The sequence below is a fragment of the Manis pentadactyla genome, chromosome 2, assembly GCF_030020395.1.
Source record: "Manis pentadactyla isolate mManPen7 chromosome 2, mManPen7.hap1, whole genome shotgun sequence".
Taxonomy (NCBI): Eukaryota; Metazoa; Chordata; class Mammalia; order Pholidota; family Manidae; genus Manis; species Manis pentadactyla.
Window position 1 is genome coordinate 7,905,385 of NC_080020.1, and position 22,912 is coordinate 7,928,296.

General features: G+C 42.8%; 1 protein-coding gene across 3 annotated transcripts in view; it reads right to left on the reverse strand.

Annotated features, from left to right (window-relative positions):
• Positions 1–22,912, reverse strand: part of B3GLCT (beta 3-glucosyltransferase) — an 86,305-nt gene that overhangs the window by 10,128 nt on the left and 53,265 nt on the right. For all 3 annotated transcript variants that reach the window (XR_005031161.2, XM_036917305.2, XM_057489835.1), the window contains 6 exons: positions 20,229–20,292; positions 15,952–16,071; positions 14,299–14,368; positions 7,191–7,304; positions 6,367–6,466; positions 3,907–4,026 (listed from right to left, as the gene is read on the reverse strand). Coding sequence is in view for 2 of the 3 variants with exons in the window: in XM_036917305.2 (XP_036773200.2) it covers positions 3,907–4,026; positions 6,367–6,466; positions 7,191–7,304; positions 14,299–14,368; positions 15,952–16,071; positions 20,229–20,292 (588 nt within the window). In the remaining variant the exon portion in view is untranslated. The remainder of the gene's footprint in view (positions 1–3,906; positions 4,027–6,366; positions 6,467–7,190; positions 7,305–14,298; positions 14,369–15,951; positions 16,072–20,228; positions 20,293–22,912) is intronic.

The following is a 22,912-nucleotide window of genomic DNA, read 5'->3' on the forward strand; positions in this document are numbered from 1 at the left end:
TCACAAAACAGTCCTGGCTGTATACCTTGGTGGGCGCTTAGTGGTGCAGACAGCTGCCAATCCACTCTGCTGTACATCAGAGACCGGTGTAATATTGTACATCAATGGTAGCACAATAACAAAATTAAAATAAGTAAAATAAATTATTACCTGGTAACTTTTTAAAAAAATTTACAAAGCAGTACTTGCCCTTATTACTTGTGATCCACTATATTTCTACTTTGTTCTATTCCATTCTATATTTCCTTATTTTAAAATAATGGTTTTGACCCATTAATTGTTTCTATAAGCCATTAACTAATCCTGACTTGTTTAAAAAAACACATTGGTTCTTCAGCTGGGTCATCAGAACAGTCTCCTGTCGTACTCGAGAGCCTGACCAACAGGACATCTGCAGCTTTTGTCAAAGGCCGATAGGAGCCAACCTCAGTGTGCGTGTTTCCGCATCTTTTAAAGGTGCTATTAAAACAGACTACTACACTGGTCATTAGTTCTAGAAAGATCAGTGCCCAGTGTTCACTCATTGTTTATTCATTTATTCACTGCACCTTGTAAAAAAATGAGTCCCTATCCTAAGAAGTGCGGCCACAACGTGCCATGAGACACAGGTGATGCCTTCAAATAACTCATAATTTAGGTGCAAAACAGAACTCTAAACAGGCAATTAAATGATAAAGGTTTGCATAACATGCTGTGAAGGTACATTAGAAAGGCATCAGACCCAGACTTGAGAGGCTGCAGGCTCCTTGGAATGAATACATCACAGCTATATGGCGTCCGAAAGAATGAGGATGAGCCAGCAGACAGCAGCAGGAGGCTGAGCGGAACGGGGCGACGCAGAGACCAGCAGATGCTGTATCTTAGGGGAGGAGAGAGAAAATAGTGCCTCTGAGGAACCGCGGTGCATTCAGCTGGAATTGTTTAAGACGAAGGTGCCAGGGAATGAGGCCCAAAAGGTAAAGCATAATGTGCCAAGATCATGAGCACCTTGGAAGCCTTGCTGAGGAACGTGGACGTTATCCTAAAGGCAATGGGAGCTTATAAAAGGCAGCAGGGGACACCCACTCTCGTGGTAAGGCAGAGAAACCCCCCCAAACTAAAGACCACATTTGCCTATAGACCTGTTGACACAATGGACAATGCTGAGATGAGCTCATTTCCCAAGAGAGGAATCTTTCACAGGGACAAGCTGGGCCTGGGGGCAGGAGGGCAGATGACCTGCTGGGATTTCAGCCCAAGGCAGCAGGGGAGGCTGGGATGAGGCAAACCAGAGGCCCAGTCCCAGAGAATCTGGTTCTTGTTGAAGTCTGAACACTTAGCTCCTTGTCTCCAGGCCAGGAGTGGGAAAGAGCCATGCTCCAAGGGAGAGACAATGCAGGGAGGCCAGTGACAACCTGCGGCTGGTGAGCAGCGGGATCAGATGTGCTTTTAGAAACGGATAGAATAAAACAGAAATATCAGTGCATCACATGGAGAGAGTAAGTACGGTCTGTGAAATGTTTGTTTCTGTTTTACACACACACACCAGTGTGGCTGATGTCAGGGAGTGAAGGAAGAGAGAAGCGGGGACACCAGGAGGCTGTGGCAGGAACCCACTGTGCAGGAGACGGCATGACGGAGACTAGGATGTTAGAGGTGGAGACCAGGAGGGGCACCCAGAGAAGAGACACTTAGGAGATACGACTGACGAGACGGAGCAGCTGACTCCATTGGAGGGCAGTGGGGAGAGAGGGAGCTGGCTGAGACGTTTCTGGAGCAGGAGCTCGCCTGTGCTGGTGTCTTCCCAGACGAGGACCCTGGGAGACCACCACCGCTGGGCTAGGCAGAAATGAAGAGGTCAGTGTGAGAGGTGCTGAGTTTGATGTGCCTGTGATTCATCCCAGTGGCCATGCCCTTTGGTAAGTGGACACGTGCATCAGGAGGTCAGGAGAAGCTGTAGGCTGGGGACAGAGATTCGGGTGCATTGAACATAAAGCCACCTGGGTGGAGAATATCACTCAATGAGAACAGAGTGAGAGGAGAAGGGAAACAAGAGAAGATGCCTGGGAGACAGCCACGTAAGGGATAGAAGAAAGGCACTGAGAGGTAAGATCAGAAAGGCAGGAATAAACAAGGGAAGGATGATGTTCCGGAAAGTAAGAGAAAGGAGTGTTTCAAGACATCAACAGCCAACTTTGTCAAAGGCAGCTGAGAGTTTAAGATAAAGATTGGAATTGATCCATTTCATTTGGCCACTTGAAGCTCACCAGGGACCTTAGCAAGGTAGTTTAGGTAGAGGGGCCAGTGAAGGTGGGCGTGGGGAGGCAGAGACGGTGGGAGTTGTGAATCCCTAGGCTTCTGAAGGGGAGAAGAGAGATGGTGTGACGGCAGAAGAAGCTTTAAGATGGGAAGGCTGGAGCTGGTAGGAAATACACAGCAGCAAGGGGGAGGCTGAACACGTGAGAGGTTAAGGCGCCCCTCGGTGGGTGAGCAAGGCCTGCCCCAGGCCCGGGAGGGCGGAGCAGTGACCCCTGGGCAGTGTGTTTGCCACTCGAGCAGTAGCCCTGAGCCCCCACTGCATTCCCAGTGCTCGCCCGCAGCCTGGGCACACCGGCTTGCCGAGTGAACGCACTCCGACTGCAGCAGTGAAAGGAAATGCTGGTAGGCCAGGGAACGCCTTCTGCTTTCAGAAGGCCTCGAGTGCCAGTCACAGAAATAACAGCTAACAACAAACAGTTTTCTTGCGGAAAGCACACAAAGTCACTTCCATGTTAAAAGCATATTAACACGTGCTACAAAATATATAAGCTCATACACAAATAACAGGTCCCCTTTCAAAAACAGAAAGTTCTGGTTAAATGGGTGCCATGACCTGATCCTTAATTGACCCCAAAACCTCACCCAGAAACTGGATGCATTACCATAAAGCCGCAAATAACTTGGACCTTTTTTTGACGATAAGGTCAGTACTCCTTGACCTTAGCCTTTATCTTTTCAAAGGCCTACCTGGGCCTCCATCTCCTGCCGCTAGTGACCCCAGGCAGATGCAGGACACAGCTCAAAAAAGATCAGTACTCCTGCCCAGGCTTGGTTACCGCCATAAAGGGCTGCGTGCATGACCATTAATAGTCACCACTGAGTCGGCTACACCACACCACAACACCTGGGATATGATTCTTGAGGTTCTGCAGTTAGAACCGTTTGAATCTAGGAGATTGCAAAGAACATAAAGTCCTAGCTCTTCAGAAGTCCATAATCCAGTGCCTCAAATGTTGTTCAGCCTACAGTAGATACCCAGCAGACACTGACTGAGTGAATTTAAATGCCTGAATTGATAAGTTAAAATTCTTCCTAAATATCCCAACTGCAAAAACTATAGAAATGATAGAATAGACTCACTGCTCACTTAACTTACCCAAATAAACCAAATTAAAATCTTCCCCTATAATAGATTAGGCATATGCTTCATTTTAAAACATTAATTTTTAACTTATTTAAAACCTGTAAACCCTGCACAAATACCACTGAATTGCTTAAGTCTAAACTTCTATGCTACTCCTTCCTCAAAGGTGATGTATAAGCACTCAATAATTTACAAGTCTGACTTATTTTCTGAAAATAAAATCTATATCCAAATTTTTTTCATTCATTCAAACTCACCAGCTACCTAGAAGCAATCATTTTAGGGTATTTCTACCAAGTCCCTCAGCATACATTTATATATTGCCTCCTCAAGGGGCAAATTTTCTTTACTGTGGGTTCTTGTCATATTTAGCAAATTGGATGTTCATTTTTATTACTGTAACAGCTACCAGTTCCGGAGCACACAGGCGCCAGTGCAGACCCCCAGTGCCACAGACCCACCTCCACACTGTGCAATGGAAGTTAGCGTTGAGAGTGTCTGCAGAAAGCCATGCTCATAGTTACCCTCCTCCTCCTGTGACGTAGCTGTAGCCGCCGGTGCCCAGGCCGTAGCCGTAGCGCTCCCCCAGAAATACAGGTTCACTGGAGTCGTAACAGCTAAGCAGGTGCCGGAGCCTGGAGATGCTAAGATTAGGGACAGAAACGGTCATTGTTAAATAAAAATGTGTTTTCAGAGTAAATATTTTCTGGTTCGCACATCCCACTGGTTATATTACATAATGTATATGCTGAAATCATTTAGAGATGAAGTTTAAGTGATCTAGAGAAGACATGCCTTTTTTGAAAAAAAAATGAAGAAGTGATGAACACTGTCTATTACCGCAAATGAGAGAAATTGAGAAGCAAGGGGCTTAGCCCCCAGTTTTAAGGAGCCCCTGCCAGAACACGGCTGCCCTTTGGGTGGGTAGGGGGCCCCTCAGTGGAGGAAGGGCGGCCATACACAGCCCACTCCAACCAGCCAGTCCTGTTTCCCAGTGAGTGTGAATTAATCATCACATTTGTTCAGATGGACTTTGTGTTTTTTTAAATGTTCAGTGGCCAAGAAAGGAACTTTTAAAAGAAGAAAATGAGGTTCCTATCAAGCACGTGGCTGGTAGATGGGGAAGGGAATTTGGGAAGTGAGGCTTTCTAGAAAACCTTCAGTTCTGATATGCTACACTTGGTTTCCTTCAAGGAAGGCCACTCCGGTCTGAGGTCTTCTCATGCATGTCAAGGTATTTTTTCCATATCCCCAAATTCTTGTTGATTGTGTTTCAGTTGGACTCAAAGCTCCAAGTTCTGATGGTAACAGAAAAACTGCTATTGCTGTTCATGCTCTACACGGAGAGGAGAGACTGGCTCTGAATCTTACAAATATTTGGCCTCATGAATTAAGAAAAGTTAGAGTTCACTGTGATCAAAGATGATGTCACAGTTTTGAAAAGGTGACAAGGCTTAAACTGAAATCACATTTAAGACATCATTGAGCAGTTAGATATTACTGCAAATAAATATTTTAAAAAATGAACATTTAGAAAAGGCTTCAGGTGGAGTAACTAGTGAACACCGATAGTGCAAGATTGCAGTTTCTTTCAGATGCAGTAAATGCTACACGAGATGCTGTTGAAAAGGCATCATTCTTGGGGGTGGTTGTGACCTGCAAGGTGTGCTGCAGGTTCACCAGGCTTCCTGGATCTGTGAGCTTATAGTTGCCATTAAATTTGGAAAATATGTCCTTAGATATTTCTCATGTTCTCCTTCTCTTCAGAAGGCTCCCATGACACATGGACAAGGCTGCTGAAAATTTCCCCCAGTTTGGTGATGCTTTGTTCATTTTTTAAAATTATTTTTTATCTTTGTGTTTCACTACTGTTGCAAGGTTCTGAAGTACCCTGATATTTTCTTATGCAGTATCTAATTTGCTGTTATTCTCACCCAGTGGAATTTCTACCTCAGACAATGTAGTTTTCATCTTTAGAAGTTCAGTTTCATTCTTAAACACTCCGTGTACTTTTATTGGAATAGAGTTATAATTACTATTAGTTTAATACTTGCTAATTCTAACACTGCCTTATTTCTGGGACAATGTCAATCTATTGATTCTTCTCCTCATTATGGGTGAATTCTGCTGCTTTGCACACCTGGTTACTTCTGATCAGGTGCCAGACACTGAATCTTATGTTGCTGAATGCTGGATGCTTTGGTGTGTCAGTACATCTTAAGCTTTGTTCCTGGATGCAGGTAGATGCTTGGGAACAGTTGCTCTTTGTGGGTCCAGGCAGGACTGGAGCAGTGCTTGGTCCCGGGTTAGCCATTTCCCACTATTAAAGCAAGGTGCATCTATCTACTGTACCCGATATACCTTGAGAATCGAGGGTTTTCCAGTCTGGCTGGTGGGAACAGGAACTGCACTCTGACCTGTGTGAATGCTGGGCACCATTCCCACTAACCGTCCAGGCTGGGTCTTCCCCCAGCCTCCAGGAGTCTCCTTACACACACACACCCATCAGTACTCCACTGAATACTTGCAGGGGTCTGCACAGGTCTCCAGTGCTCTCTCCGAGCAGCTGTCTCCTCTCCACTGGTCTGTCCTGCAAACTTTAGTGGCCTCAGTCTCCCCGGACTCTCCACTTCGGCCCTTCAACCCAAGGAGATGGGAAGTTGCCACCCGGGCTCCCCGCCCTGAGCAGTGACTTGGATACCCTCTGAGGGCAGCTGCGTCGGTCATTAGGACTCACCTCATTTGCTGGGTGCGTCTCATGGATTACTGTCTTTTGTTGCCTACTGGCTAGTGTCTTAAAGACCCTCATTTTGTATATTTTGTTCTTTTTCGGGGTTGTTTCAGATGTGAGGGTAAATCTAGTCCCTTTTACTCCACATTGGCCAGAGCAGAGTGCCCATCATAGTTTCTGAAGACAAATATATTTAAGTCTACTTAAATAATTGTCTGTTTAAAGCCACCTGAAGATGAGAGTGACCCCTTACCTTATCAATGTATCATCATCCACAATAACTAACCATGCAATTTTGTCATGGCTGTGATTCAGAAATCTTTCCAAAATGGCAAATGTCTTTCCACAGTGACCTAGGAGAGGTGAGAAGAAAACTTACAATGCATTATTTTCTTTAAAATGTATATTAATTCATTTTAAAGCTTTTTTTTGGTTGTAAAGTTTTAAAGGTAAAAGCTTAAATGCTGACATGCACCTTAATAATTTGAAAAACTTTTAAAGTTAGCCTTTTCTAATTTTCATAGGCAGAGTGAACCAGTGGGAACTTGAGAATCAAAGTCTAAGTCATTTATTTCACACTTGAGGAAACAGGGATCTAGAGAGAGGAGAGGAGTCACACAAGGTCACAGAGATAATGTGAGGCAGATAAAACTAGTGTCTTCACTCCAAACAAGAAAGGTGTAAGCCTCACAGAAATTACAGAAGCCCTGGTATCTTTCCTTAGATACACTTATGCTGAAGGAACTGTTACAACTCTGAGCATCACAACCATGGAGAAACAGTGGGGCGAAAGTGGAATTCTACATCTTCATTCATTTTATAAACACTTGCTATTGAGTTTCTAATATACCAGATCCTGTGGCGCGTTCTAAGTACACACTAAAGATAGAGTGCTAAGACAGTTCTTAATCTGAAAGAATCGGTCCATATCCATGAGTAAAGATGTTGGGAGGGAAGAAGGGAAAGACTTCCATACGGCAAAAATTATAGTACTTATTATTTCACTTTTATCCTAATCTACTATATTTACAGAATGAACATTCAGAATAAGAGGAATGGTAAGAATTAAGGACTCACCTCTGTCTGTATTAGGAATCCCCAGATCCACTGTAGGGATGGAACTTTCTGCATGATCACTGTAGAATTCAATGAGACGTGCCTGCCCTGCCCACGTCTGCTTTACGATGGGTACTGAAAAAATAAGAGAGAGACAGCCGTCACTGGCGGTTATGTAGGGAAGCCTAGGCTCTCCAGAGGGCCGCCTGATCAGCTGCAAGGCAGGAGAGCCACTACCCGTTCTTCAGGTGTTCCAAGACTCAGAGGTGGCTTCTGTACCCTGAGAAATGCCAAGGCTGCTTGTTGATGGCAGCACATGAAGAAAACCCTCTTCTTGAGGGATCATTGTCATTCTTGGTGATAAATACACTTGCTTCCATATACTGATAAATTTTGTTGTGATTATACTGTTGTGTTTAAATCAGTTTTAACTAATTTTTCTCTTTTCCTAATAGGCTATTTCACTTCAAATTCACAAATGGTTTTTTGGGGGGGTAGGGAATATAATTTCTACTAAGGATTGGAATATTCTGTGTGATTCTGGCTGAGATGCAAAGTTTTCTTTATTACAATGACTTGGGGCAGTGGCGGGGGAAGAGGGGGTATCTTTCCAGATTACACACATCCCCAACCGAAGATTCTAACAAAACTGTCCAGCCCTATAAGGGGCATGGCCCTACTATTGAGAATCACTTCATATGATGACTGATAATGATCATGTTGCCCTTTTTAAAAATGTGGAAGAAATAAAATTGAGAACCAATGCAGGCTTTAAAACTCTATCATTAAGAGATGAATTGTTTTTAATAAACATGAACAACAGAAAACTTCCCTGGAATTCTACCTGACACTGACAGTAATGTACCTAACCAACTACCCAAGTAATTGTTTTCTCCTAGACTCTTATTTAAAGTTAATGTCTGTGCATCTGTCCATTTTAAGGGTAAGAAGGGGTTCCTGTTGTTTCAGTAGGAGAGGTCTTCCTATCTAGATTTTACACCCTGTTCATTTAAGAATCTCAACTCTGATGAATGAAATCTTCAGGTCAATATTTTGAGACTTTATCAGATCGTTTATCTTTTCCTTTTTCTGAGACCAAATAAAAACAAAGTATATGCACAAACTGCCAATGCAGCACCATATTTAAGTGTTTACTTATGCAGGTCAACAAAAAACTCAGACATCCCTTGCATATAAAATACAAAAGTACACTATTTTTATAGTCTATTATCTACCAGTGTTAAGAAAGAGAAAGACATATGAGTTCTGGACATTTGCTATTAAATCTCCCAATTAGCTATTTTAACCCACTCAGTTTTATTTTAATGCATTAAAATATAGTTTTTCTGCAATCATAAAAAGACAGACATAAAGATTTCTCCATATCAAAACAGACGAAGATGCTCTAAATAATAGATAAGGCAGCTGGGGAAGAAAAAAAGAAAAAGAGAAATCCTCACTGTCCTTGCATCCAAACTGCAGCGCAACAAAAACTGACCTGGGCACTGCAGGGGTGGATTGCTTTGCATAGAATGAGCAGGAAGACTCACCCCGGGAAGGGCTCCCTGCAGCATGCAGCCACTAAATGTCCGCACCCTTGGGTGCAAGGTCCTCCACAGAGGAAGGCTGGAGAAGCTGTGAGGAAAGGTCAGCATTCTTCTTCAGGCCCCAGCACCGGGTGCTACAAGCTGTGCCAACTCGGCTTTTCCCTTCTCAGCCTGCAGCCTGCAGCCCCGGTTTACTCCAGCAGCTTTGCTAAACAGCATGGCTTGGCTTTCCCAATAGCTCACTTAAATGAAATTAAAATCACAATCATGCGTGAGTTACACCTAACTACTTGCTCTCAGTTTTCTTCTGAAACAACACCAGGCACAGTGCCTGGGACAGAGTAGGCGCTCAATAAATAGTCGAATGAGGACTGAGTTTTGTAGGAAGTGCAATGAAAGGCTTGGGGATATATCTGGAACTAGTTTAAAAGGAGGTTCTATTCATGTCAGTTTGTCCTTTGGTACAAGGCTGGCATCACTCATCGCCAATCATCTAAAAATAGAGCAACCATTTTCATATATAGGTGCTAGGATTTATAACACTGAAAGCATTCAGCAGCTTGTATCACTGTCCCTCATCACTGTAACTCTTGAGCATTTGTCATATCTGTCAGCTGGAAAGACTGTAAAACTCAGGCTAAGTCTATTGTAACAGCAGGTGAAGGCTTTATTTTCAACCAGGGTTGATTCTAAATGACTTAAAACTTTTAAAATATTGTTCTATTTTATTAGTAATGTTTGAATTCTAAATTGAATTAACTATTATTTGTAGAATATTTTATTGAGGCACTGTATTCCTAAAGATACTAAATTTTGAGAAAATATTTCAATAGCTACATGATCTGTTATCTCATTTTCAGTAAAGAGAAGCATACTTTCTACCACTGAATAAAACAATAGCGAATGCCTCTTTCAGGGTTTGCCACAAGATAACTTAAAATTGGAGCAAAATAAAAATCAGACTATAAAAATCCCCTGTGCACAGATGGCATAAATCTTCCACATGGCTTCACAGACGTGAAGCAGGAGGAGGTGTGTCTCCCTGGGAGACAACAGAACACACACTTTTTACCCCAAGTGAATTTACTGCAAAACTTTGATTAAAAATAAAAGTGAACTTACTGCTTGAACACTGCACAAAAACTGCCTGTGGATAAAATGAAGGTCCCTGTGGCCAGGATTCCCACCTAGCCCTGGTTGGCTAGCTCACTGCACCCGTGTGGACAATGCGTCGTTACTGACTCTGTATAGAGAGCCCTGCCCAGGGCTCTGGGCAACACGGTGGCAGGGCTGCAAGGCTGCAGGGCAGCACAGCAGCAGCTGGAGTGGTGGCAGCACCGAGGACAGAGGCCCAGAGGAGGGCTGTGCGGGCAGAGAGGCCCAGAGGCAGAGACTGGCTTGCTGCGTGCACACTTGCTCTGAGTGAACGGGATTCTAGTGATTGACCTGCCACCATGGAAATAAAGTTGGGTATAACTCTTTCACCCCAAAAACGTTCTACTGTCTTTTCTTTGGTCACATTGAATCCATAGTGAACTTGCTCAAGGCTGAACCCCATTGGCAAGACACCACCACACAATCAAATGTGAATGACTCTCTGGATTTTGAGGAATCTGCTATTTTTCATTGGCAAGTGGGCCTTCTGTCTCAGTATGCAAGTCAGTGCGCACAAAATAAAACCCTGGTTGCTCTTCTCTTCTGAGGAGAGGGTTTAGAGACACACCCCAAAGGGTGTGCTGTGACTCCTGATTGCAAAGGCAAGGTGTCCTTAAGGCTAACAACATCCCACTCGGCTGATCTAAAACCTGTATGGCAATCTGGGACGCCTTCAGCTGTTCATCGGCCAAGGGGGAACCGAAGCCAGTGGAACCGGAGTCCTGCCCTCCCTTTAAGGACTGATCGACTCACTTCACTGAACCCAGGGCGCAGCCTTCCATCTGGCTGCATCTTAATTCAAACCTCCACATTTCAAGTAAGCAGATCAGACCACAGTGCCTGTAAGCCTCTCCAATCAGAAGGAACACAGCGACTTCACACTTCTTTTATTAAGTTTATTCAGATTTGCTTCTTCTAGAAAAGATCACTGAAGTAAAAATATCAAACAGGATTTTTTTTCTTTTTCAAATCTGAAAAGAATAATGTATTTTTAGGAGCTCAGGAAACTGTAAAAAGGACCTAAGGGCTGAGCAAATAGCAATTTAACCTCTTTCATTGGAGGGAAACTGCAGGAGGAGAACAGCTAACAACCCACCACTTGATAAGCAAGAACAGTGGCTACCATGAAACACGTGGCACGCGCACAGGGACGCGTGGCGAAATGATGCAAAGGGCATTCTTAACGTTTTCTGACAGCTCACGTCACGCAATGAAAAACATAACCTGAGAGGAAGTGACCAAGCTGAATGTTAAAAACTCCAGAGACCTTTGCCTTGCTTAAGTATCATTTCACATGCTAAGCCCAATTCATCACTTCATGATACTTTTAAAGCTTCTTTAAAACTGTCCTAGCTGCGTGCATCTCAGAGAGCGTGGCTATTTCAGTGTTGCCAATGTGTATTTCTTTCTCAAGCCAAAAGATAGAATCTATTTTTGCTGTGTCAAAGAAGGCTTTATTTCATTTAAATCAGAATCCAGACACAAGTGGTTATATAAATGCTTGTTTCACTGTTAGACCAAAAAAGTACAAGATGCAAAATAACTGTGTTTTTTTTTTTTAATTTGGGGACTTGGCTTTATTACCAGTTCTTCCATGAGGGTCTAAAACTGAGTTTAACATGTATCTTCCCTTGCCTTGACTAGAGCCTGGAACAGAATGTTCCCGCCCTCACCCTCACCCTGGAGTTGGCCACATTGGAAGGAGCCAGCAGTGGGGCCTCTGCCAGTGTCTCCCTCTGCTCAGCCCCTGGGGCGGTGCACCACGGGTGAGACCCTCCCGGCAGGTGAGTCACAGACAGCGCGACTGACTCTCAGTGTTTCAGAGATGAATACAGTCTTGCCTGTATTCTTTTTCCCTTCATTGTTATTTGGCCTTTGTGATTTCAGCTGCTTCTACCACAGAGTGCACAAGGACAGAAAAGAAAAACACTCTAGTCCATGTATTCTGCTTGAGTATATGGCAATAATATGCTTGGACAGGGCTGGCGGGCTAAATTCCCACCTCGATGTATTCTTTAGATCATCTGGTGATTTCAATTGCTGGCTATCCCCATTGCTACGGAAAATAAAAAGCTTATTTCCACAGCTTCCGCCCAAGTCCAAACTGACCTTGAGCACAGCAGAGCATCAGCATGAATAGCAAATACTATTTGTCAACTGTTAGGTTTGAAACACATCCAAGGAGAGCACAGGATAGCTGCGCTGTGGCAGAACGAATCTGGGACTGGGAGCCAGAGAAACCAGGTCCCAGCTCTACAAGAACGTGGGCCTGTGTGTCTCGTCCCATACTCAGTTTTCTCTGCAATATCAAGTGATAACATTAACTATCACATCACAAGGAATTGTCGGCATGCAATGAGATGACAGAATGAATGTGAAAACACCCCAGAAAGTGTAAAAAACAGATCAGCAGTTAGAAGCAGTCAGTGTGGTATTGTCACTGTAGCTAATATGGTTACTGGATAGGTCTTGGAGGCCAAGTGGTGGCTTGACTAGACTTCCAAAAGGAGAGTAGAGCACAGTGGCCCAGCAGGCGGCATTCCATCAAGCAGAATGGACACCAAAGTCCTGGAAAGTTGCTGCCTTAGACTCTTTCCAAACAAACATGTCCAAGTTTAAAGACGGCTTACACAGACACCAACTGTGAGAGCCTCACAATGTCCTTGAGGTGAGGTATTAAGACTTCAGTGACCCCAGATGCAAATTAATAGCAGCAAACCAATGCATCTGGCTTCGGGAGGGGTTGGTTTTAATGCCCCCAACAGGCTTTTAAGACTAAGTTTTGAAGATCTTTGACTTCAAAATATAATTTAAATTCAAATATAAAATTCATTTGATGGGCTTCTGAACAGATGATCTCAGTCTTATGCAAATAAGAAAACTAGATAACTCAAAATTACTAAATTAAAATTAGCAGACTTTTCTCCATGTCTACAGAATATAAAAAATACAACAGGGATTGTCCCTAATTTTACTGCTCTACTGTCACTTGAACAATGTGTTTCAAAAGAGAAAATACCACCCACCTCCACCACCATTATTAACATTAATATAAATGCAATCACTGCTCCAAGTGTAGCTTCAAGATCAAATCTGAACACTTCTGCTTGCTGTAAAAAACAAAACAAAAAAGCCCAGCCTAGTTCATTCCCCCTGAAAATCTTTTGTAAAAGATACTTATAAAAAAAATCAACCCACAAAGCTCTTCCAGATTATGAAAAAAGCAAAAGGATATTCAATCTAGAGTAATTTGTGATAAATGAAGATTATTTTTAATGCTATACTGATAATTAGTATTTTAGGACTCCTTGTACAAAGAGTGCATATCTTCATTTCCTAATTTAATAGGACTCGGCACTTACTGTGGCTATTAGGTAAGCATGAAGTTTATAGGTCATGTACTTTTAAGATACTGTTGATTACAACCAGATTTTAATTGATGTCAATGTCTTAGTCATTTATCTTAGACTTTAGACATTAATCTTAGATTATAATGCCAAACAATTTCTTTTTGTTGTTTTGGAAAATACGTTCCCCTTTAAAATAATTTGTAAGTATCACCTTATCATATAAATTATATAAATGAACTTCCTTCAGAGCTCCAAAATGACAGCTGGTTTAGAAATCTCTCTTATATAAATATCACACGCTTGGTGAAATCGACAGTCTTTTCATGGAAAAAATTAAAATATGTGCTAAACTTAGAAAATGTAAAAGACTGTCTAATTTTCAATCTCAGAAAAGTGCTACTTGAAATAAGGTGAGAAAAGAGAAATTATGTCTATTATTATTTAGGATGGCTTTTATTTAAACACTATCACCACAGTAGAATTTTGTAATGACACCAAAAACTTGAATAAAAACAACATCCATGTGCATGCCAGGATTTCCTTTAGAAGGGACCACTGCTTATAAGGCATCTTTTTTTCTTTTTCTCTAATACATCTACTCAGAAGCAAATACATAACTTTTTTTTGAAGTTCCCATGTGTGCCTTTTAAGTAAATGTAAAAAGAAGGAACAGTCTTTGCAGTTCTTTTTTGGCTTCCTGTCACCTTGAAATCCCCTCTAATATTCTCCAGACAGTTCACACAGCATGGACATAATAGGACATTGTTTTGCAAAATTGTTATTCACATATTGTCTCCGAGATTGCCCAGCTGAGCTTTTCCATTTCCAATTTAAAACACTGCTCTAAATCGCATTTAGAGGGGCTGGGAGCACTCATGTTTCAATAGAAAACTGTCCTTTCTAATTGATCTTGGTGATTGAAGTGGTATGAGGAGGAATACTGATTAAATAACTGCTTTCCCTTCATCAATGTACGTGTCATTATCCCTTTCTTGAGTGTACAGCTGTTTTGTACTTTGTTGTTAAAGGCAGCTTGGATTTTCAAAGTTCGGTAAAAATGAGTAACGCAAAACATACTTCTATCACCGTGAAACTTCTTGCATGTTTTCACTGCAACAAAAATATCCTCCTTCTTCACTGGTTTTCCCTAAACACAAGAAAAAATATGGAATTATATGAGTCCACGTTATCTTAATTTCACACCCACATCCAATTTCAACACACTCTGGAGTTTGTGACCAGTGTCAGGGGTATCAAACCTGTTCCCAAGAGTAAGTTTCAGGGGAAAGTGGAACTGTAGCTCAGCTGACAGTGAAGCCCTGGGGACAACCAGATCTGAACCGGAATCCCAGCTCGGCACGTGCACACTGCGGCACCGGGCCCAGTTTCTTCAGCTCTCTGAACTCAAGTCTGCTCATTTACAAAATGGGAATAATGGCCACCAGGCAAGCCGCTTTCATTACCACTATTTACTTAGCAAAGCAAGGTGCCCTACCTGTGAGGTACCTTCTCTTTCCTTTTTCCAGGTACTGAAGATTGTGACAAAAGGAAATAACCAGGAGATGTTTTAGGGTAAAATAAGAGACGCCTCCCTTTTGTAGGCCTGGTCTTTCTTTGATGTTTAAGGTATCTCTTGTCTGCTCACGTCCAGGTTACAGTGATGTTCTGTCCAGAGGTGGGCTTACTCCAAACACCTGGGGGCGGCAGGTCTGAGGCCCTGAGCTGACTCCAACCAACTGGTCACTCAGATAGAAGCGGGCACACAGAGCGAACCGGGGAACGACCCGCATCCCCGGCCATGCTTCAGGGGGTGTTCAGACCCCTTTATCACCTGTCCTAGGCCTGTAATAATACTCAGTCATGACTCCTACATCTTTTGGGGCTGGTTCAGAGTGACATCTAGCCACAGCTTGGTCATGTCACTCGAGGCACCAGGAGGTCGACCCCTCCAGACTCCCTAGAAAAGCATTACAGGCCAAGCAAGCACAACGTGTAGGAAGACATATTCCCCCTCTGGAACTGAGCACACCTTACAGATTCTCTCCCAGTGCTGCGGTGGCGGGGGGTGGAGGTGGGGGGTGGTATTCATCTTTGAAAATTCAACACACAGACTTCTCAGGGACTGACTCGAGAAAAACAACATTTCAGGGTGGTGAATATATTTTCCCTTATGAGGAAGGACTGTTAACCTAGTGAGTTCAGGGGACCTCAGCCTCAACCCGGGGACCGGACCAAGGGGCTGCCACAACAAGCAGGTTCACTCTCAACGTTCTGGCAACCTCAGGTAACATCAAGGCAAGGGCACAGCTGAGAGGGTAAAGAGGTGGGCATGAGAAGAAGATTAAGGTGTAAGAGAAATGTCTGAAGTTGCCCTTCTGGGAAGTGGAACAGATATTCCAGCCGACACATGCTGCATCATCAGGAGAAATGCCTCCGGCACACTGGCACTGAGCGCGGTGGTGCCCGCACAGCACAGGGGCCCTGTGGAGCCCCTGCTGGCCGTGACCTTGCTGCCCTCCCTCCTGGCCCTGTAGCCTCTCTCTTCCCATGGATAAGTTAGGGTACGAGTGCTTGCCTTGCAGGGTTGTTATTAGCAGAAACATGATGTATGGTTCTTACCTGGCACAGAGCAAATGTTGATATTTTTTCAATTCGTAAAGTTTCAGGACAATATTATGCTCAGCATGGACATTTCCCTTTGACGTGCAAGGCAGCTTTTCTGTTACTTACACAAAGTGGTAGAAAAGAATGGAACATGGTGGCACAGTGGGCGTCTACACCGTCTGTACAGAACTCCGGCACTGGAGTGAGGGGAGGCCCGTCGCCCTTGTCCCAGATGTAGAGGGCGATCTGTCAGGGGACAGGAGACAGGAAAGGAAGGGAAGAACTCCATCAGTACCGTTAAGTGTAAGGAAGTATGAACTATCTCCAGGGAAAGCAGATAGTATTAGACTAAACCTTGTACAGACAGTATTAGATTGAACCATATCAATCTGTCAGTATTCAACAGGTTTGGGTTTTTTTTACTTAGAAAAATAGTAACTCTGTGTGCATCTATCTAATCTGTTATTAACAATTAACAATGAACTAAGAATCAACATTCTGACCTCCAGAAAATTCCAAAGTTGTCATAAGCAATTTTAGGGGAGCTATTTTCAGGATTCTAAAACAACACAGAGAAAGAAAATATCATGACTCTGCTTTCCTGCAGGATCGTAATTACATACCCTCACCAGCTTGCTGAAAACATCTAAAAATGTTGGAGAAAATATCTTCAAAATCATTTCAGATTCAGTATCACTGACTTGCTCAGAAGTGTGGAAGTTGTGAGGACCAAAATGCAGAAGGAAGCTGGTGGGGAGGAAGGGGACTGGGGACAGCTTCCCAAAAAGGAGTCAGAGGCCCAGGGATGCCACGCTTCTGTAGATGCTAAGGGAATACAGTGGGGGGTCCAGCAGCAAGCCCCCTTCTGAAGCTGGGCTTTGCATCTAGACAGGGGGAAAAATCATCTCCAAATCTCTGAGTTTTTGCCACCAAAAGCCAGGCCTCCCTAATTTGTGCCACCTGTTTTGTCCCAAACACTTCAAACAGAGTAGTAACCCCAGTGGCCCCAAGTCGGTGCTGCCCTCTGCAAGCAGACAAAAGCAAAGGTGCTTCTAGATCACAGGGAGGTGCTCGCTGACTCTGGGGCTCGGAGGGCGCCGCTGATATGTTTCCCTGAAAAGTCACCAAAGCCTGAGGGAGTGAGCCGGCCAAGAGCCAGCAGGCATGGCCGGGGTGGACCCAGGAGACTTCTGCCACTGAAGTGATCAAACACAGACTGTGAAGTTACTGTGGTTAATGGGTCTTTATAAAGAAAAGCACTTTAAAACATCAGGAAGACTTTTTTAGAAGAAGAATACATAAGAAAACAAATTTGAAAAACAAATGATTAGAACTTTTAAAAATGAAAAACATAGTAATTAACAAGAAAATGTAATGATGAGGATAAACAGCAGATTAAGACACAGCTGAATAAAAAATTAGGGAGCTGAAAGATGAAGCCCCCCACCCCCAAAGTATCTGAAACGTAGCACAGCAAGAAACAGAGATGGCAAAGTCTAAGAGCTCAGACTGCTAGCAGTCATCTAAAGTTCCAGAAGGTAACAGAGCTCGGGGATAGGAACTAACTGGAAAGACAGTGGCTGGGCATTTCCAAGAACGGCATAACAGTCCTACTGTAGGAAGTGCTGGTGAATCCCGAGCAGGATAGAAAAAAGAGTCTAAATCTAGCCATCCCTTAGTGAAACTACAGAAAACCAAAGGCAAACAATCTTAAAATCAGGCTGAGGGAAATGCCAGATTACCTACCAAGGAACCACAGCCAGAGGTGGTTGACTGCCCAGCCCGACAGCAATGACCGAAGTCAGAACACAGCAGAACAAGGCCACTGCAGTGAGAGGAAATGACTGACAACCTGGAACGGCACGCACGGTGAAACTACTTTTCAAGAACAAAGTTGGAATAATATTTTTAAAGGAAAAAAAAAAAAAACCCTGAGAACTGACTACTTTGGTAAAGGAAATTCTACAGGATGTACTTCAGGAAGAATAAAAATGATCCCACGTGGCAGGTCTTAGAAGCAACATGGAATAGTGCGCAAAGACACTGGCCAGTACACGGTTAAACGTATACAAGTGCTGACTGCAAAAACAATGGCAGCATCTCAGTTGCAGGGTTTAAAAAAGAACGAACAAAAATACTGGACAAGAGCATATAAACTGGGAGTCGGATAACCAGAGTTAAACTATTGGGGGCCCGAGAATTTTCAGAACACTGATTAATTAGCCATTGTTAGGTTAAGAAGGCATGTTAAAATATTTAAAATAACCAATAAGGTACAAACATAAGAACTCAACTTCCAAAATAGCAGAGGAGGGAAAAACCTGGAATAAAAAAAAAAAATCTAAAAGAAAGCAAGGAAGTGTTAAAAAGAAAAATGCAGGAAAAGGATGAAACAAAGTGTTAGAAATAAAGTCAAATATATTACTTATCATGATCAAAGGAAATGCAAATTTGCTATCTGGTTAAAAGACACAGATGGTTAAACTGGGAGAAAAAAAAGTTCTGTCCTCTAAGAGATGTGGACCCAGGCAGGTTGAAAGAAAAAGATGGCAAATGATTATGAAGCAAACACAAAAGAAAGCTAGGAGAGAAATTTTCATATCAAACAAAATAAACACTAAGGCAAAGAGATAAATTCACTAAGAAAAGGTACCGATTCTAAAGTTTTACGCATCTAATCAACACAGTCTCAGCATATAAAAAGCCAGCATTGGCAGTTCCACATCGTCAGGTCCCCGTTATTAGGGAGGGTTTCCACATTCCTCCCTTAGGAAACGACACGTGAGGCCCACAGAACACAAGAGGCAGAAGGGAGGGAAGAAGGAGCCAGGAAGGAGAGGCGAGGAGGGGAGTAAAATATCTGAAAAGCACATGAATTACGCTTTAACAGATGAACCCATTCAGTTAGCTCTATACAGAGAATATATCCACCAAATTGAGCATATACATCCTTTTCTCTATTTATAGAAAGTGAACATGGGCCAGGCCCATAAAGCAAGCCAAAAAATATTTCAAATTACTATTGCATAAACCACAATAATACTAAGTTAGAAATCAATAACAACATTTACAAATATACTGGGTCACATAGAAAAATGTATTTTTTACTGTGGGTCATGGTCAAAAGACAGTTTAAAGCTTGGAGAAACTCTTCCAAGTGATCACTACATGCACCAATATGTTCATAGAAGCAAATGATTACAATAGCAAAAACCTATAGCAACCCAGAGGCCCACCACCAGGAAAATGAATGAATGAATTGTACAGTCACATGAGAAACTATAGAAAATTAAAATAAGTTCATTGGAACTGCACATATCAACATGGATGAGCTCCAAATTAGAACAATATTCATGGTGCAATTCTGTATATAAAGTCCAGAAGGAAACAAAACTACTTCACATATTATTCAGAGATACATGCATATGTTATAAAATACGAAGAAAAAGAGAATCTGAGGAAGTGTTCACTCTGATGGAGGACGGGGAACGTCCTGTCTCTTAAACCAGGTGGTGACTACATAGATATTTTGACTGATCCTTATACCCTTTGCATATGTTGGAAGTATTCTTTTGTAGGTATTCAACGTCTAATACATTCCTGAACCTGAATGTCTAGACCAGAGCTGATTTTTCAGTAAAAATAACTAGGCTTTCTACTAGTCATTCTTTCCCTTCTGTGGAAGAGAAGAATGATTTTTTTACATGAATATTTCTCCTCAAACAAGCTACTTCATCATTTAAAACTACCCAAGAAGTCAGTCTCGCATGCACCATCTCACTCAGGACGGGCTGCCGGCACCGCTGGATCAGCCCCGAGGGGCTAAGACATAGGTGCCTGCAGAGGGAAATGCAGTCAGATGTGCCCATGAGTGAGACGTACAGAGACCTTCTTAACATGATGCAGGAAGGACTAGAGATGGGACCCCCTGGCACCTGCCTCTAGGGTGACTGGTCACAGTTGTCCGCCGACTGCCAGGGGGCTGGGGGCCCAGGCATGCCGTAGCTGCCTGCGTAGGACCAACTGGCTCAGTTCTGCTCCAGGGGCATCACACACAGAGATGTGACAATGCCACACATATAACCAAAGCACCAAGTAAGACCAGAGGTACCTTTGATGACATTTGTGCATGTTTTTAGAAATCTGTCTCTGGACCCATCCACCTAGCTTTAAAAAAAAATAATCAGGAATCCCAAGATGCAATCATATTCACTGCCCCTTCTCCACCAACCTGACCCAGATGAGCATACAGAGAAGGCCCTAAGTCACTGGAGTGGAACCCCAGTGGGGAGAAGATGCATGTGGAGGGCAGGGATATGCACTGACAGGGAACACAAAAGACTTTTTATATCAAAAGACATGACTTCTTGATCACTAAGACTTTTAACCAAACTATGACATACCTCATGTTTTAAATCTATTGTAAAGTCAGATTTCAGGGATTCACTCTTTAATCTCTTGGTAAGCCTAGAAAAGAGAGACAATTTAAGTTTTTTAAACTGGAAGCATCAAACAAGACTAACACACCTGTAGTTAACACTAAAACACTTTCTGTTTGAAAATAGATAAAAGTACTAATTTTAAGATAAAAATAAGAGTTTAATTTCCTTGAGGCAAAAGACTGAAAATGCAGTTATTCCTTGACCAGGAAATGAATGCAAGACTTTTTGCTAATGTAGCATTCATTATTTCAACATCTGGCAAATTATGTAAAATTAAATACAATACAATAAAACAAACGAAATACTTTATCAAAACAAGAGCCATGAAGTTTGTTGACTCCTAATAATCCTTACACTAAAAAAGGACAAAGAGAAAGAAAAAGAAAAAAAAGGAAAAAAGCTTTAATGGCTGAGAAGCACAAGTTGCTGTTTTCCAGTCTCCCAAAGGAGTTACATTCGGTGGAGTTTTTAGGGGAGAGAGCGTGTGGTTTCAGGAAAGAAGAACAGTTTCATTTCAAGTCATTTTCTTAAATAACTTCAGTGGCTCCTTTCCATGCAGAGTAAAGCCGGAGCCCCTGCGTGCACTGGGCTGGATGGTGTCAGGGCTCCGTCCAGCCCACCCAGGCTCTCAGCACTCACCCACTGGGCCCGGAGCACGCTCCTGCCCGCTCTTCTCTTCGGCGGTTTGGCTACCTAGGATGCCCCTGCCCAACTTTATTTGGCATATTCTTCCTCAAGACCAAACTCAAGGGCGCCTTCTGTGTGAAACTTCTCCAGACTTACCCATCAGAATAAGTGGAAACATCCTTTGCTCCCAGAGTAGGAGGCACAGTCCCATTAGCTGGATCACATGTGTTACAGTCTGTGTGTACAGGTCTCTCTGTGCTAACCTTCTTATCGCCAGCAGCGCCTGCGTGCCTGGCCACATGTGCATGCAGGGAGCAGCCTGAATGCATGAGGGCAATACATTCTTTGATTCCTAGCTGAGGGAGGTAGAATTACATACCTACCAAGACCACTGAAACATCAAATGGTTCTTCTACTTTTGTTACAGGACTAGCGACTGGACTGTCAGTTTCAGTCACAAACCTCCAATATATATTTTAAAAAGGGAAGTAGTAATAAGTTTCAAAAATCTTTACTGAGTTTTTAGCCTGGATGAACCACATGAGTTCTTTAAAAATTTACTTTAGAGGGCAGATAAAGAACGAGGGTGCCAGTTATACTTTGATTAGTTATAAAGCATTTGTCTTATGGTTGGTATTCACGTAGCTCCACAAGAAGCGTCATGTAATCTCTGTTACATCCTTGCTCAGTATCTACCCCCAGATTTGTGAGCGGGGGTGGGTAAGAATAAAGAGACTCTGATCTCAGATATATCCCCATTACATTAAGAGAAAAAAATCTGCCCTGGCATGGAATCTTGTCTAGTTTCAATTCTGCTCAGCTGGAGACCGTTTTTATTAACAAACGCTACTAGGATAACTTTGGAATTTGGACACAAGTGCCTTCAAAATCTAATCACACCGCATTCAGGTTCCAAAAACCGAAAAAAGTCATAGCTGGGCTCATTGCCACAGACAAGAGATGCAAAGCTGTGATCAGAATCCAGTAGCACGTGACACCCACTGTCAGGTGGCCGTGCTCCACATGCGCCATCTTAATACACAATAAACACTTTTGAATTGTTACTCTACACATACTCTCTTCTTTTTTAAGTTTCTTTCTCATTCAGTTCTTGTAAATTTTTCTTTGGGAGAAACCTCCGAGAGGAAAACAGTAAAGACTACTGATAGAATTTCTTGAAGATGGAACATGACTGATTTGAGGACATATAAATATATACCACTCACATCTGGAAGTGGCCATGTCTAGCGGCCCATGGAGTCTGCCATAAACAAGTGATGGTCATCTCAGCTTCATGAACTTCATGTTTGTAAGCCAGCCTCATGGACACCCCAAACCTAAGTCAGTCACCTTGAAAACATGTTCAAGTTCTAAAAGTGCACAGGGCACTCACCTAACTTAAAAGGCAACTCCTAGACGTGGAAACAAGGTTTCATTTTTCTACATCCCAAGCAGGACAGAACAAGGGTTTCTCAAAGGCTAACTTCAATAACCAACAATGCTAAAAACCAGTGACGGCCAGAAATTCCAATTACTCAAATAAAATATTTCCTCATTAAATATTCAGTTCCTGGCAAATATGACATTTGATATTCAGCTTCCTTATTTTTAGATGGCATTATGTCCTATCCCAATAACACAGTTCTGATGACACAACCAGCCAGACTGGAAACTTGCAAAAGATGGAAGGCCCCTTCAACTCCATCCCAGGAACACTTCCTAGCTGACTTTTCGAGTCCTTTCAAGCCAGTCAACAGAGCAGGATATTGAAGAAAATCTAGATAAGGTTTGCTGGTGGAAAAACCACAGAGAAAAAGAGTAACAGTGTCCACAATAACACCTGTTTGAAGAAATCCTCTTACTGAGAATTAGAGCTCCTTCCAACATGCAAATGTGTATTTTTATTGATGCCATTAGAAGACCACATAGATGGATCGCCAGGAAATGTGGGGCAGTGTCCATTCAAAACTCATGCTGTGGGATTGCTTAGTGCAAACAATATTTTTGGTGGGAAATAG